This window comes from Canis lupus, chromosome 26, assembly GCF_011100685.1.
Source record: "Canis lupus familiaris isolate Mischka breed German Shepherd chromosome 26, alternate assembly UU_Cfam_GSD_1.0, whole genome shotgun sequence".
In the NCBI taxonomy this organism is placed as follows: Eukaryota; Metazoa; Chordata; class Mammalia; order Carnivora; family Canidae; genus Canis; species Canis lupus.
This window is the reverse complement of record NC_049247.1, coordinates 37421499-37437378: the sequence shown is the minus strand read 5'-3', so window position 1 is coordinate 37437378 and position 15880 is coordinate 37421499. Positions and strand designations below refer to the sequence as shown.

The 15880-nt window shown below is 40.9% G+C and overlaps 1 protein-coding gene across 1 annotated transcript in view; it reads left to right on the top strand.

Moving 5' to 3' along the window:
- The window catches only part of ASAH2 (N-acylsphingosine amidohydrolase 2), an 81995-nt gene that overhangs the window by 42646 nt on the left and 23469 nt on the right, over positions 1 to 15880 (top strand). The window contains exons 9-13 of the mRNA XM_038576034.1: positions 1035 to 1155; positions 3462 to 3587; positions 6987 to 7073; positions 8747 to 8851; positions 8993 to 9074. Of these exons, the coding sequence (XP_038431962.1) occupies positions 1035 to 1155; positions 3462 to 3587; positions 6987 to 7073; positions 8747 to 8851; positions 8993 to 9074 (521 nt within the window). The remainder of the gene's footprint in view (positions 1 to 1034; positions 1156 to 3461; positions 3588 to 6986; positions 7074 to 8746; positions 8852 to 8992; positions 9075 to 15880) is intronic.

Sequence of the window (15880 nt, the reverse complement as noted above, 5' to 3'; positions counted from 1 at the left end):
CACTAAACCGCTGAACCGCCCGGGCTGCCCTATTTATTTATTTTTTACAAATCCTGAATTGGCCTGAAACTTTATGAATTAGCATCTCTCTTTCCTTGAGCATTTATTCTAGTGAATTTGCTTGATAGCCCACTGTTGTGTGAGCATCTTTCTCGCCTGTATGGAGGTTTGATCCTACAAAGGTCACAGGACAAGGTGTCGCGAGACCCCGAACTTGAGTCTTCATCCTTGATGACAAACGGGCTTCCGTTTTGCTTCTCTGAGACACTCTGCAGATTGGAGGGAATAACTGTCTGGCTCTCAGGGGTGTTGTGTAGTTCAAGTAAGGTAACAGATGAGACGTTCCTTTGTAAACTGTGTAGCTCTACACTAAACAGGGTATTACTATGCACGAGGCTACATCAAATTATACATAACAGCCTCGTTCACACCTCTGTGCACTCACTCTGTTGTGTCTTTTCCCTGGGACGCCCATAAGAATTAATTGCTAGTCATCTGTGGGCCCCAAACACTTTATGCCTATTTCCTTATAACATTTGCCACATTATATTAAAGCTGTTTGTTTGCGTCTTTGTCTTCTGCAAGGTTCTGAGCATCAACTGCAGTTTATTCAGTGCTCAGCACACAGCAGATTCTCGAGAAGTATCTACTGAATTAGAATCGATTTTAATGTTATTATGTGTGTCTGTCTTTGGAAAAACCAAGCCTGTGCTTGTGTGGATGCTTTAGCTAGATTGTCTCGTCTGGTCACCGACCAGTGTTGACTCTTATTAAAAGCTTATGATGATTGATGATGACGATGAAACATTTATAAAAATAGAGTTTTGTATTTTTAATTTTAGTCAGTGATTAGACTTTTTGAGTATGTTAATTAGTCATTTAAGCTCATCAACAATGAAAGAAACTAAATGTGGAAAGCCTATCACTAAAAAAGAAATTTTTTTCCTGCTGGAGAAAAAGTAAGCTCCCTGTACTGTTTTTGGCCCCATCATCTGGTTCTCTTCATTAACCGAGGGCTTCTTGTCCTTTTGCAGCTGGTTTGCCGTTCACCCGGTCAGCATGAACAACAGCAATCACCTCGTCAACAGTGACAACATGGGCTATGCGGCTTACCTTTTTGAGCAAGAGAAAAACAAAGGATATCTACCTGGAGAGGTGAGAATTTGTGTCATCGAAAGCATCATCTTTTAGAATTTATTTATTTATTTGAGAGAGAGAGAGAGTGCATGAGCATGAGTGAGGAGAGGTACAGAGGGAGAAGCAGATGTGGGGCTCGCTCCCAGGACGCTGGGATCATGACCTGAGCCAAAGGTAGATGCCTAACCAACTGAACCACCCCGGGACCCTTAGGAGTATCTTCTTAATTCACTGAGTATCATCATTCATGCAATGTTCAGAATAGCTGATTTGAATCTTCAGCGTAAAGTGTCATCATGTATGTCACATATTAATAGGCTTGGATAAAAAGAATTCTCCATCCTCCCTGATAAGGAAAGAAAAATTGAGAATGACTAACTGTGTCAAGTACTACTTCTATTGATAGCTTCGTAAATTTACAGTTAGTTGGATAAGGAGGGACAAGTTCGAGAGTTCTGCAATATGTAATAGCTTTTTTTAATAATAAATTTATTTTTTATTGGTGTTCAATTTACCAACATACAGAATAACACCCAGTGCTCATCCCGTCAAGTGCCCCCCTCAGTGCCCGTCACCCAGTCACCCCCACCCCCGCCCTCCTCCCCTTCCACCACCCCTAGTTCGTTTCCCAGAGTTAGGAGTCTTCATGTTCTGTCTCCCTTTCTGATATTTCCCACACATTTCTTCTCCCTTCCCCTCTATTCCCTTTCACTATTATTTATATTCCCCAAATGAATGAGACCATATAATGTTTGTCCTTCTCTGATTGACTTATTTCACTCAGCATAATACCCTCCAGGTCCATCCACGTCGAAGCAAATGGTGGGTATTTGTCGTTTCTAATGGCTGAGGAATATTCCATTGTATACATAAACCACATCTTCTTTATCCATCATCTTTCGATGGACACGGAGGCTCCTTCCACAGTTTGGCTATGTGGACATTGCTGCTAGAAACATCGGGGTGCAGGGGTCCCGGCGTTTCATTGCATCTGAATCTTTGGGGTAAATCCCTACGACCCAGCAATGTAATAGCTTTTGATCGGCTTGGAAATATGATAAACTCTGTTGATGTTTACTTTCGTTGTCAGAGCTATGAAAGTATGAAGCACCTTGCAAATTGTGTTAAGAAACTGAATGAGGACAAGATGATGAGTCTTGTTTAATGGTCCAGATTTCCCTGTTAACGGCGAATTTCCTTTCAAGGCATTTGTTTTACTCCCCTTCACTAAGGCCAAAGTCAGAGACAATCTTAATCCACTAGATCTGTTTTTTTTTTTTTTTTTTTTTTTGACTTTGAAACACGGTGAGAGATGGAATTAGAGCCAGAGGGTTGGAACTCAGTTCCCGTACTTGAGAAAGCTCCTCGGTTTTGTATAAATTAGCGACTACAGATAGTTAAGTGATGAGGGAGGACCCTGCTCTGTTTGATCCTAGTGTCCAAGGCCTTAATGCAGAAGAATGTAAGAGGATAAGAGCCCCAGGCCCTGGACTAGAAAAATGTCTAAAGGTAAATAATGATGCAAAAGTCAATAGCCCCATGAACATTTGGTCTGATCTCTTAGCTCTTGTTGAAAAACACTATTTTTTTTTTCATTTTAGCCAGCATTTTAGGGAAAAGATAGGACGTTCCCATTTAACGATCACTGGGTGCTAAGCACTTGGAGAGAAGTTATCCTTTTAGTATGAAAAGAGACACATGATCTCCAATACCTGCTCTCCTTCTCCCTAAGAAAACTGAAGACATTGAAGGTAGAATAGTAGATCAACTGGGTTGAGGTTGAAGTCTTGCACGACCCAGAAAGGTTACGTGTTGTTAGGTCAGGTGGAAGGGATAAGAGAAAAGCTACATGGAGGCAGACCTGGATAGTGGATGTTATATTTAGGTTCACTTCTGCCACAGGAAAATCTGGATTCACTATATTCTTTTTAAGCCAGTAGGATATTTATTTTTCAAAGAAAATCTCTGAGCTCCAGATACAATCCCACAGAACAGCTCGATGAGTCAGCATTTTATAGTTTGTTGTTGTTGTTGCTGTAGGCTGTGTTTCTTGTCAAAATGTTTCTATTTGTGGCACAGGCTTGAAACTCTCCTACTCAGAATGGTTTTATTGATCATTGGAATATCACCAGTAATAATGTGTATGTGGACTGCAATGTGAATTTTTTTCCAGAAATTTTCTCAGAATGTTAGATCTCTTCCTTTTATTATCTGCAAATGATTTTGAATAGTTCACCAGAGTGGAGTGAATGTTTGCACTTTTAATGGAAGTCATTATGGGAAATAAGAAAGAATAAAAGACACTTGGATGTTTCTTTTGGCAGGGACCATATGTGGCAGCCTTTGCTTCATCAAACCTGGGAGATGTGTCCCCCAATATTCTTGGCCCACATTGCGTCAACACAGGAGAGTCTTGTGATAATGCCAATAGCTCTTGTCCCATTGGTGGGGTAGGTAAATGAAATCTTTGTTCTTGCATCTCAGGTGTATTTTATGTTTAAATATTCACCATTAACTTATAATTATGTTTTTCTCATGTACACAGGCCTACTGACTGCTAGCTTTTGCTATTCTCAGAAGCATCCCCTAAATTTCAGTTGGGTAAAATTCTAGTTTCCCATTGGATTGACCACAGAGTTTTTCAAAGGGTGAGAAAATTAGTTAATGTCAGAGATGAAATACCCTTCCCCAAACTTGGACAGTCTGAAAAATTTTGCCTTGGCATTTCTGATGTCACAAGTTAGTACCAGAAACTGCCTGCCTGAGATGTTTTTCAGTGATTGTAAAGCCTATGGGATTTTTTTTTTTTTTTTTTTTTTTGCCTATGGGATTTTTTAAAAATACAAGGTCAACATTTTTTTTCTTCTTTTCTTTAAAATCACAAACAAACAAAAAATCTTGCTATAAGAACTCACAGGATATGGAAAAAGTGAGTCCCTTCCCAGGAATTACTACTGTCACAGCTCTTCTTACCTACCTGTCTAAGCATTCATGAACAAAATTTTTTAACTTATCGTTGTTTTTTTTTTTTTTTTTTTTTTTTTGGTCTGGGATTAAAGTTTTCCAGTTTCCATTTTTAGTTCTTAAAAATCTTTGTATGAATGTATATAGGTCTGTGTGGTAGGTTTTAAAGACAACAAGAATGGCTGTGCCATCATTTATTTAACTGCTTCCCTGCCATATGCATTTAGGTCTTTCCCAGCTTTGACACGAGCAGCAGATGCTAGTTTCTGGACTCTTATTCTTTGTGTTTATAGAACATACTGCTTTCATTTAAACATCATTTCTAGGGTATTTCTTCTATGCCAGTCAACTCCACCCAATGAGTAGTATGACTTTAACATTTATACTTTTCTATTTTTTTATTACCATTTTCACATAGAAAGCCTTTCTTCATTACCCTTCATTGGCAAAATTTTCATACATTATTAATTAATGTACATTAGATTTAAAGATTACTTGTTAAATTCCAAAATTTAGCAATGAAATGCTTAAATAAGTTATGATACCTATTTGCAGTAGAATATTATGCATCGACTCAGTGTGCTGTATTGGAATACTTAATGTGGGAAAACGCTTGTAGTACACAACGTTGATTAAGAAAATTGGGATTTAATATTGCATATTCATTATGACTACAGTTTTAAAAATAAATGTGTCACAGTAAAAAGACAAAGAGAAACACACTGAATTATTAACCCTGTTCTCTTTTGGCATTACTATAGGGGGTTATATTCTGTTTATTTTATTTATTGTTTTTTTTCTACTTATACACTTTTGTATTTTTTCCACAATGAGCATACTTGTAATCATAAAAAATTATAACAAAATCACACCCTCTCCCACAACAGAATTCTGTTTCACTCTACTTTGCTCCATCTGTTAGATTGGCTTCCCTCATGTTTGCAAGATGGCAGTCAGTACTGAAGAAGCTATATCCTTTTGCCCTCCCTTGTAAGGTAGGAGAGAGAAAACCTCTCTTCTAACCACAGAATAAAAGATTTTTTTTGGTTCAATTGGGTCAATTGAGGTACATCCCCATTCCTGGGCCAAAACAGTTGCTGGGGAAATGGTAGGTGTTGGTTGACTTAAACTGGGATTTCTGACCAAGGCCTAGGCAATGGCCACAATCACCTCAGACTCACCTGGAACTGGGAATGGAATGGAATCATTGACTGTTACAGAAGAGAAGGCTTCCTGAACAAAAGCGTGATACACTTAAGACGAAAGAGGGAAACAGGCAAATGGTGCCATGTCATTTGCTTTAAGGTGGCTTCTTTAAACATATTTTTTTTTAACTTTAGAAACTAGCTTGGATTAAAAAAAAAGAGATATGTGCTTGTTAAAACCTCAAACACTATTGAAAAGTTCAGAAAACAAAACAGGTAAATAAGCAGCCCCTAACTCCACAATTAACCTGTTAAAAATTGAATGAACATCCTCCCAGACAACTTTTTCTGTGTCCAGACACCTATATGCATGTACAGTTGTACATAAATGAGGTCATACTAGAATGCTGTTCCAGAACCTGCTTTCTTGTTTCCAGTAAATATACCTGAAAACCTCATTTAAACAAATGCCTTCATTTTCAATTTTAAGTACCATAAATTAGTTCACCAATCCCCTGCTAATGAGTGCTTTCTTTCCATCCCTCCTCTCTTCCTTTTGTCATATAAACATGCTCTGGTCACGTATTTTCACGTGTGTATGAGTATTACCTTAGGACAAATTCTTTTTTTTTTTTTTTTTTAGATTTTTTTGGGAAGGGGCGTGGGGGGAATCTCAAGCAGACCCTCTGCTAAACATGGAGCCTGACATGGGGCTCGATCTCACACCCCTGAGGTCATGACCTGAGCTGGAACCAAGAGCCAGACATTTAGTCGACTGAGCCACCCAGGTGCCCCTAGGACAAATTCTTAAAAGTGAATTTGTTGTCAAAGAGGAAGCACAGCTACCATGGGGGGCACACCAGTCCCATCCCCACCCATAGAGCATGAGTGACAATTTCCTCAAACCCTCACTGACATCTGGTTCATTAACCTTTCAGTCTTTGCCAACATAACATGCAAAGAGTCTGCTCTTTGTAGTTTAAATTTATATTTAATTATTCATGAGATTGAATATATTTTAATGTTGAATGGGCATTTACACTTCTTTTTTGCAAACTACCTATCTCATCTGTATTCCATTGTGTATCCATTAGGTTTTTGGTTTTGGTTTTCTTTTGTTGCTTTATTCCTCCCAGCTCTACTGAGATTAATTGATGTATAACATTGTATAACTTTAAAGTGTACAACGGTGATCATTTTGATACACAGGATGCTTTTTTACTGCAAATAAGAGAAAACCCAGCTCAATATGGGTGGACAAAAGGGTATTAAGAATGCAGCCATCCGTATTTTCTTGTAATACTTTTAAATTTTCAATGATATTTAAGTATCTGGTCAATTTGAAACTTTTCTGGTATAATAAGTGACAGTATAGAGCCAGATTTATTTACTGATTTTTCCCAGAGGGTCATCCAGTTGTTATAATGTAATCTTAACTGAGTTTCAATTTAAGGCAATCATGAGCCATGGGCAAGAACAGACAGGTGGGAAGATGTGCAGCCGATGGGGAGACTTGGCTTTAGTTCTCAGCACAGATTATTAGCTGCCTGTACAGTGTCCAACACATCGTTCAACCCACCCGAGCCTCAGTATCCTTATCTAGAAAAGAGGGATTATCTGACAAAACACTCTAGAATGTGGCTTAAAAAGATGTGTTGGCTTTGACCCCCTTGTAATTTTTCCTTCCTGGAAACAATTGCTTAATTCACCAACAGTGGGTCATGTCTCCCTGTGTTGCAGTCCAGCATGTGCATGGCTACGGGACCCGGACTGGATATGTTCAACAGCACGCAGATTATAGGACGGATCATCTATGAGAGAGCGAAGGTCAGCCGCGGGCCCAGCTTCTTTCAACCTCCTTTAACGTTATTCTTTAAAATCCACTGACAGCGCTCGTTGCACAGCCAGCAGTGGTGGGAGGCAGCCAAAGGCCGCGCAGCATGAGGTGCCTGGAAGATGGTTGCCTGGCGGCTCCGCTAGGAGGGCTGCTTCCGTGAGCACACAGGCACCCCTCCCGCTGCCCACCTGCCTCCTCCTAGGAGGTATTTGTGTAAACCGAGGAGCAAGAAAACGTTGTTTCAGCCTGAGTGCTTGCTTCAGACCGTGGGGCAATAGGCGGGGTGTAAGGATCTACCACTGCGTCACACCAGAGGGACCCAAGCTCTTTAGGCCCGGGCCGACCAGTGGCCTGGCCCCGGTGACGAGGTGAACCCGAGCGATACAGTCCCCCAGGCCTGCAGTGTGGATGCAACCTAGTTCCTAGTCTAATTCAGTATGTGCCCCAACCGTCCATCTCATATTTTCTTCTTTCTTCTTAAGGCACGTTTGGATGTGGAGCAGATCTGCTCTTCCATGAGGTTGCTCCGAGTTCTCTACATGCGTCCCTCTGCTGAAATATTATCTTCCATTTGCCCCCATGTTTTGTGTCCATTCCTCTGGGGACAGATTTCTGATGGAAAAGACACAGGATGATGTCAGGCTGCCCTCTCTCCCTTAGTTCAGTCTCTTCGTCTGCCTGGCTTGCTCCTGCCTGTTGCATGTGTGCACGCGTGACTGTCCGTATTTTGCTCCAAGGGTTCTGAAGTGCATCAGGAGCAACCAGGGAAGAATGAAAAGACCTTTAAAAACATTAGCCATCAGTCAGCCCAATTGCTGCAATTCCTTTTAATGAGTGTGGTATTATCAGTGGATGGTTCTGAATTAACAGATTCTAGTGAGGAGGTGCACCCGTGACGCCATTTGCTGTCAGAAGTTTTGTTACTGTCCTGGGCCCGGGAATTGTAGGGATTTGTCCCCTACTCTGGATTCTCTTCTCAGGAAGGCCCAACTTTGCTCTTTACCCAGGAGGTAGCTGGTGTTACTGACAGCTCATTGCAAGAGCCCCCACGTGGCTGTGCAATCGGGGATGGAGGTGACAATCGGTGTCAGGCAGGGCGGGCCTACCACGTGTGGCACAGATCAATATAAGCCCACGTTTCCCATCACACTGACTCATATTTTCCAGGAGATGAGAAAAACATCACTTCACCCTACAGGAACAACAACAAAAAAGAATCTCCAAGGGTGGATGGTGGGTGGGAGAGTGGCACGTCTTCCAGCCACCCTTTGGTGCCAGCCCTGCCGGAGGACTCACAGCTTCCAAACGAGAGTCCATGAGGTCACCCTCTTGTTCTGGCATGACAGTTGTTTGGCCTACCTCGTCCCAATCTTAAGTTTCCTCGACTGTCTCTCAAGTGGGGCCTGTTGTGTCGTAGTCTGTATCGTAGAATTTGCTGTTTGGGGGGCAATGGACACAGGTCAGTGGCTCAGGACCTCCAGGTGTCTGGGATGCGACTGGGGTTGGCAGTTGTACCCACTACGTGGGTAGTGACCATTTGTGCACAGGCCGCAAAACAAAACTCGGCCAATGGGTGCTTTTCCAAAGGGGCAGGTATTGGGCACGCTCAGTGCTGTTCACTTCAGACCTGCGCTTCTAATGTGAGCCCGTGTGGGTTTTCCAGGAACTGTATGCCTCTGCCTCCCAGGAGTTAACCGGACCGCTTGCTGCGGCTCACCAGTGGGTGAATATGACGGATGTCACCGTCTGGCTCAACTCCACGCACTCGGTAAGTGTCACCGAGCCGCGTGGATCATGCCACCAGGGCTAAAGCTCTGGGCTGATCTCATTACTTACTTAAGGTTTAGCTTCTGTTTCTTGTTTTGGTTTACTTCTTATTTTCGTGCTGTTTTTAAAATTTTCCCTTTAGGTAAAAACGTGTAAACCAGCCCTGGGCTACAGTTTTGCGGCCGGCACGATTGACGGATTTGGGAGCTTCAATTTTACGCAGGGTGAGGTGCACTCTGATGACATTTGTGGTTGCAGGTTCTGGAAGGTTTAACTGTAGCTGCACGTTTATTATTTTTTACTATTATCTTTAGATCCTAGGGGTGCACAGGCTTTTGAGGTGCAAACATGATAGCCAGATTTCCCGAGGGTACGTGTCTTCTGGAACTTAGCTTCCATTTATTCAAATAGAGTAGGACACAACTTCTCTTTTTTTTTTTTTTGGACACAGCTTCTCTTTGCATGTAGGTCTATGGATGGATGCTCTTTAACGGGCCTGGGGTTAGGGTAGAGGTGAGAGGAGGACAGAGCGGGATTGTCATTGTACCTTTAACAGTGTGAGTTTGCTGTGCTCTCTGCTAATGAATGCCTCTTTCTCTGGTGCCTTTACTGAAGCCCAGAGGCCTCAGGACAGAAGGCTTCAGGAACCCCAACATGAGCTCCCAGGTCCTGTTTCTGTGTGCATTTCCACAAATTTATAACTGGTTACTGTAGGTTGTGCATCCTTTTATCCCTATCATCACTGTAATAACAACGCGGCTGCAAAATAGAGAAAGTAGAAAAATGGACAAGACTCACTTGTAGGAAACGTTTTGGCTTCTTTCATTCTTGCTTTTTTTTAAAAAAAATATATGTGTATTTGGAAACACTGATTGACAAATTAATGAACGCAGTTGCAATTTGAGACATTTGGCTCATCCTTCTTGGTAATACTTCGTTCAGTGAGGTCTGATTTCCCAGAACAGTAATTTTTAACAGCTTTATTGAGAAATAATTCACATACCATATGATGTACCCATTTAAAATGTATAATTCAGTGGTTTTTAGTGCATTCACAGATGAATGCAACCATCGCCACAGTCCGTTCTAGAGCATTTCCATCACCTCGAAAAGAAGCCCTGCTCTCTATTTTATTACAATCCCTAGGCCTCATCTCCTCCAGACCTAAGCAACCCCTGATCTTTCTGTCTCTATTTTCCTATCCTGGATGTTTTCTATGGATGGAATCATAAAATATGTGGCATTTTATGTTGGCTTCTTTCACTTCACATCATGTTCTCAGGGTTCGTCTGCGTCGTACTATTTATCAGTACTTCATTACTTTCTATGGCTAAACCCTTTGAGCAGGGTGCAAATCCCGTCTTCCCTAAACCGTCACCCCGACAACCATCATTTTACTCTCATTTCTATGATTTTGGCTTTTATAGGTTCCACATATTAAGTGAGAACCTGCAGTTTGTCTTCCTCCATCTGATAATTTTACTGCTCCTTTCCAATTTCAATGCTTTTTTTTTTCTTGCCTAATTGCTCTCGCTGTGACTTTTCTTAAATTGGGGGTTGAAGAACGACTAGTTAGACAGGAAGACTCCACCACCCACCAGCGTTCCTACTGAATGGGGAATCTCTTCTCTTTTTATAGAAACTGTTATGTTTTCTGCCAGAGAAATGGGCAGAGGCCTCTCCCTAGAACACGGCTGGGGAGATGTTACTCTCTGGGAAGGCCCCCCAATCTCTGTGAACATGCCCACACAGGCCCAGCCTGCTGTGTTCCTCAGTAGGGAATAGAATCTTACCAATAAGGTGGAAAGGGTCTGAAACAAGGCCCCTCTTTACCCTACAAAAACCTTATACTAAAAGGAGAAGGGGAGGAAACACCAATGAAGAATTTGAGATGTCTGAGTGTAACTTTTTCAAATACAAAGCATTTTTAACCAGTCCGTTTTAAAATTTTAGATTCTTGACCTTATAAAACTGGAATTTATTAACACCTACTCTTATATTTCTTATTGATGAACAGAAATAATATTCATGAGCCAAAAATCCAAAGCAAAACTAAAAACAGGGAAAAGCTGATAAAACTTTAGTATATGTGCTGCCAAAGCAAGCACAAGCTGGTAAAACTAAATGTGGATCTCAGCATTAACAGCTGAAAGGAGAATGTTGGTTTATAGGTTCTAAGTGGAAGGTTAGTCATATACTATCTATGACCTTATCTGATGTACATTCCTCCTATACCCAGTATGCCGAGTTATCATGAAAGGATTTTCAATTTTGTCAATGCTTTTTCTGCATCTACAGAGTTGATCATACGATTTTTATCTTTCACTCTATTAATGGGGTGAGTCATATTTATTTATTTGCATAGTTTGAACCACCCAGGAATAACTCTCACCTGATTGTGGTGTATGATCCTTTTAATCTGCTGTTCAATTCAGTTTGCTGGTATTTTTGCTTGAGATTTTTGCTTCCATATTCATCAGGTTATATCATCCTAAAATTTTCTTTGTTTAAGAAAAAATTTCTTTGTTTGTAGGGCCCTTATCTGGCTTTGGTATCAGGGTAACCCTGGCCTTGCAAAATGAGTTGTGGAATCATCCCTCTCAATCAATTTTTGGGGGAAGTTTGAGAAGGATTGACATTAACTCTTCCTTTAATGTTTGGTTGAATTCGCCAGTAAAACCATCAGATCGTGGGCCTTTCTTTGTGAGGAGACTTTGATTATTGGTTCAATCTCCTTACTCATCAGTCTCATCAAATTTTCCTTTCCTTTGTGATTTAGTTTGTATGTTTCTTCTAGGTTTTCCAATTTTGTGCTGTAAAATTGCTCATGGTAGTCTCTTACGATTCTTTGCATTTCTGTGCTAGCAGTTGTAATGTCTTGCCTTTCATTTCTCATTTTCTTTGAGTCTTCTCTCTTCTTTCTTTAGTCTAACTAAAGGTTTGTCAATTTTATTTATCCTTTTTTAAAAAAACAGCATTTCATTTTATTAATCTTTTCTATTGTTTTTCTGGTCTCTGTTTTATTTATTTCTGCCTGACTTTTGTTCTTTCCTTCCTTCTGTTAACTTTGGGTTTGTTTTTCTTTTTCTAGTTCCTTGGGGTATAAAGTTAGGTTGTTTATTTGCTATTTTTCTTCTTTCTTTTCTTTTTTTTTTAAAAAGATTTTATTTATTTATTCATGATAGTCACAGAGAAAGAGAGAGAGAGAGAGAGAGAGAGGCAGAGACACAGGCAGAGGGAGAAGTAGGCTCCATGCAGGGAGCCTGACGTGGGATTCGATCCCGGGTCTCCAGGATCGCACCCCAGGGCAAAAGGCAGGAGCTAAACCGCTGCGCCACCCAGGGATCCCCTTTCTTTTCTTTTTTGAAAAAGATGTCTTTATTTATTTGAGAGAGAGAGAGCGAGAGAGAGAGAGAACACAAGCATGGGGGGAAGAGGAGAGGAAGAGGGAGCGAAAGAATCTCAAACAGACTCCATGCTGAGCATGGAGCCCAACACAGGGCTCAATCTCATGACCCTGAGATCACAACCTGAGCCAAAACCAAGAATCACACTCTTACCCCAATGAGCCACCCAGGTGCCCCTCTGTTTTTCTTAATGTAAGGCTTTATCCTTACAAATTTTCCTCTCAGGACTTCTTTTGCTGCACCCAATAAGTTTAGGTATGTTGTATTTCCAATTTTATTTGTTTTGAGATATTTGTGATTTCCCTTTTGATTTCTTCTTTGATGCACTAGTTGCTCAGTAGTGTGTTGTTTAGTCTCCACATATTGGTGAATTTTCCAGTGGTCCTCCTGTTGTTGACTTCTAGTTTCATCAGAAAAGATAGCCTGTGTAATTTCAGTCTTCTACATTTGCTAAGACTTGTTACCCAACATGTGATCTCTCCTGGGGAGTGTTGTGTGCACTTGAGTAGAATATATATTCTGATGCTGTTGGATTAAATGTTCTGCATATATCTGTTGGGTTCATTTGGTCTAAGGTGCGGTTCAAGTCCAATGCTTCATTATTGATTTTTCTGTCAGGATGATCCGTCTATTGTTGAAAGTGGGGTAAAATGTTTCCTACTATTATTGTATTGTTCATTTCTCCCTTCATATCTGTTCATCTTTGTATGTATTTAGGTGCTCTCATAGTGAGTGCATAAATATTTACAATTGCCATGTCATCTTGATGAATTTACCCCTTTATAAATATATAATGACCTGCTTTTTCTCTTGTTGCGCTTTTGGATATATGTATGCTCCTGCTTGCTTTTGGTTTCCATTTGCATGGAATATATATCCATTGGGCCTTTATTCCCCCATTTGATCACTCTATACCTTTCGTATAGAGGATTTAATCCATTTCCATTTAAAGTAATTATTTAAAGGTTATTACATATTAATGCCATCTTATTAATTGTTATCTGGCCATTTTGTAGTTCCCTTATTCCTTTCTTCCTCCCTTCCTTTGTGATTTGATAGTTTTCAGTGGTAGTATGTTTTGATTCCTTTATGTTTTGCATATCTACTATAGGTATTTGCTTTTTACTTACTATGAGGTTTACATAAAACATCCCATAGTTATAAGTCTATTTTAAGCTGAAGGTGTAACTTTGATTGCATACAAAAGCTACCCTTTTATCTCCTCTTCCCATACCTTATGTTTTTGATGTCACAATTTGCATCTTTTTATATTGTGTATCTGTTAACAGATTATTGTAGCCTTAGTTATTTTTAATACTTTTGTATTTTAACCTTCATACTAGAGTATGAAGTGCTTTATATAGTATCATTTAGTATTAGAATATTCTTAATTTGGTTATCTACTTACCTTCCCCAGGGAGTTTTATACTTTCATATCTTTTATGTTAGTATCCTTGTATTTTACCGAAGAACCCCCTTTAGCATTATGTGTTCCATAATATATGTAGGTTTTCTTCACTCTTTTATTTTTTCATCCTCTGATTGGATAATTTCAAATGACTTATCTTTGAATTGACAGATTATTTCTTCTGCTTGATCAAATCCACTATTGGTGTGCTCTACTGTGTTGTCATTTCATTCAGTGTATTCTTCAGCTCCAGAATTTCTATTTTTTCAATGATTTTTATCTCTCTGTTGAACTTCTCATTTTGTTCATATGTTATTTTCCTGATTTTGTTGTCTGTGTTCTCTTGTAGTTGTTGAGCTTTCTTTAAAAAAAAAAAAAAGTATTTCAAGGGGCACCTGGGTGGCTCAGTTGGTTAAGTGTCTGCCTTTGGCTCAGGTCATGATCTTGGGGTCCCAGGATCAAGCCCCACATCAGGCTCTCTGCTCAGCGGGGCGTCTGCTTCTCCTTCTCTTTCTGCCCCTTCCTGCCACTTATGCACTCTCTCTCTCAAATACATAAATAAAATCTTTTAAAACATTATTTTGAATTATTTGTTCATAGATCTCCATTTCTTTGGGATCATTTATCGGAAATTATGTGTTCCATTGGTGGTGTCATGTTGCCTTGATTTTTGTTGTTTCTTAGAGCCTTGAATTTTGTCTGTGTATTTGATACAGCAGTCACCTCTTTCAGGCTTTGCAGACTGGTTGTGAGGTGGAGGGAGACCTTTACCCAAAGGTGTGTGCAGGGACATTGGATGTGTGAGCTGTGGCAGTTCCAGATCCAGAGCAGGTCAAATGGCACAGTCTCCATGTAGCTCTGTCAGTTTAGGTCAGCACTGATGAAGACTGTTGGGTCCACAAACACCAAGGCTGTGGGTGTCTGTAGCTGCCGTCAATGCTCTTGGGATCTCTAGGCTGCTGCTGAAATCCTCATCTCTTTCTGTGTGTGTGTGTGTGTGTGGTGGGGGGAATGTCATGCCTGAGGCTTTCTTGGTGCTAGGTTTGGGTTTTGAGTGCTCTCACCATAGTGGTGGCACTGGTGGCTGATGCATGAATACCTGTGGAACAGTGACAGATCTGAGATCTGGAGCAGAGGTGCTTTTAGAGTAAGGGCAGCACCAAGGTTCAGGGCACTGGCTTCCCAGTAGTGATTCTGTGCCTGAGTTCTTGGTAGATGTGGAGCAGCCATGGAGCTGGGGATTGGAGCACATGTGCTGGCAGAGGACATTGGCTCCGGGGTCCAGGATAGCCTGCAGTGGTGGTGGCTCTAGTGCCTGAGACTCAGATACATGCAGAGCAGCTGAAGATCCAGGGTCTGGAGCAGTGGCACACACAGTGCTTCCACAACATTAGGTTCTGAAACATGGGTGTGGATGGAGATGGAGCTCTGGGGTCAGGGGCACACTCAGGGTGGGGGCTGAAAAACCTGGTCCCAGGATGAATCACTAGCAACTCCTTATAAGTGAGGACTAGCAGCATCTCATCCCCTGGGGGGTGGGCCATCATCACCAGTGGTGACGGCCACTGGTTACCTTAGTCACGAAAGTTGCTGGTGTCCTCCGTGGAACAGGCTGCTGGGGTCTATGCCAGTGAAGAACCATAGGGTCCTCTGCTGTGAAAACCACAGTAAGTCTGTCATGGGGGGTCTTGAGTGGCCGGGGCTGCTGGAGTCCTCCATGGAGCAGGCCATTGGGCACTGTGATGGCACCTGCCATGGGCTGATACCAAGACCTGTACTTCTATGTTCCTTGCTGTTTCTGCCAGTGATCCTTTCTGTGTGAGTATTACATTTTTCCCTCCATAGGTTCTTAATTGGACTTAATTGAGCCCTCCCAGGACTCTTTTTATTTGCAAGCAGCTAACTGTTGTTGTCTGGGGGGTGACAAAGGCAGATATTTTCTACTTTCCCTTCTTTACCATGCCACTAACCTTTTGTTTTTTTTTTTTCCTAATATGGGCATTAAAACAATACATTTCCCTCTAAGCACTTCCTTTACTGCATCCCATAAGTTTTGGTATATGATGTATGCATTTGGATTTATCTGAAAGCATTTTCATATTTTCTTTTAATTTCTTCCTTGACCATTATCTATTTATGATCATATTGCTTCATTTCCACATATTTGTGAGCTTCCCAAATTTTCTTCTACTATTTATTCCTAATTTCATTAAAT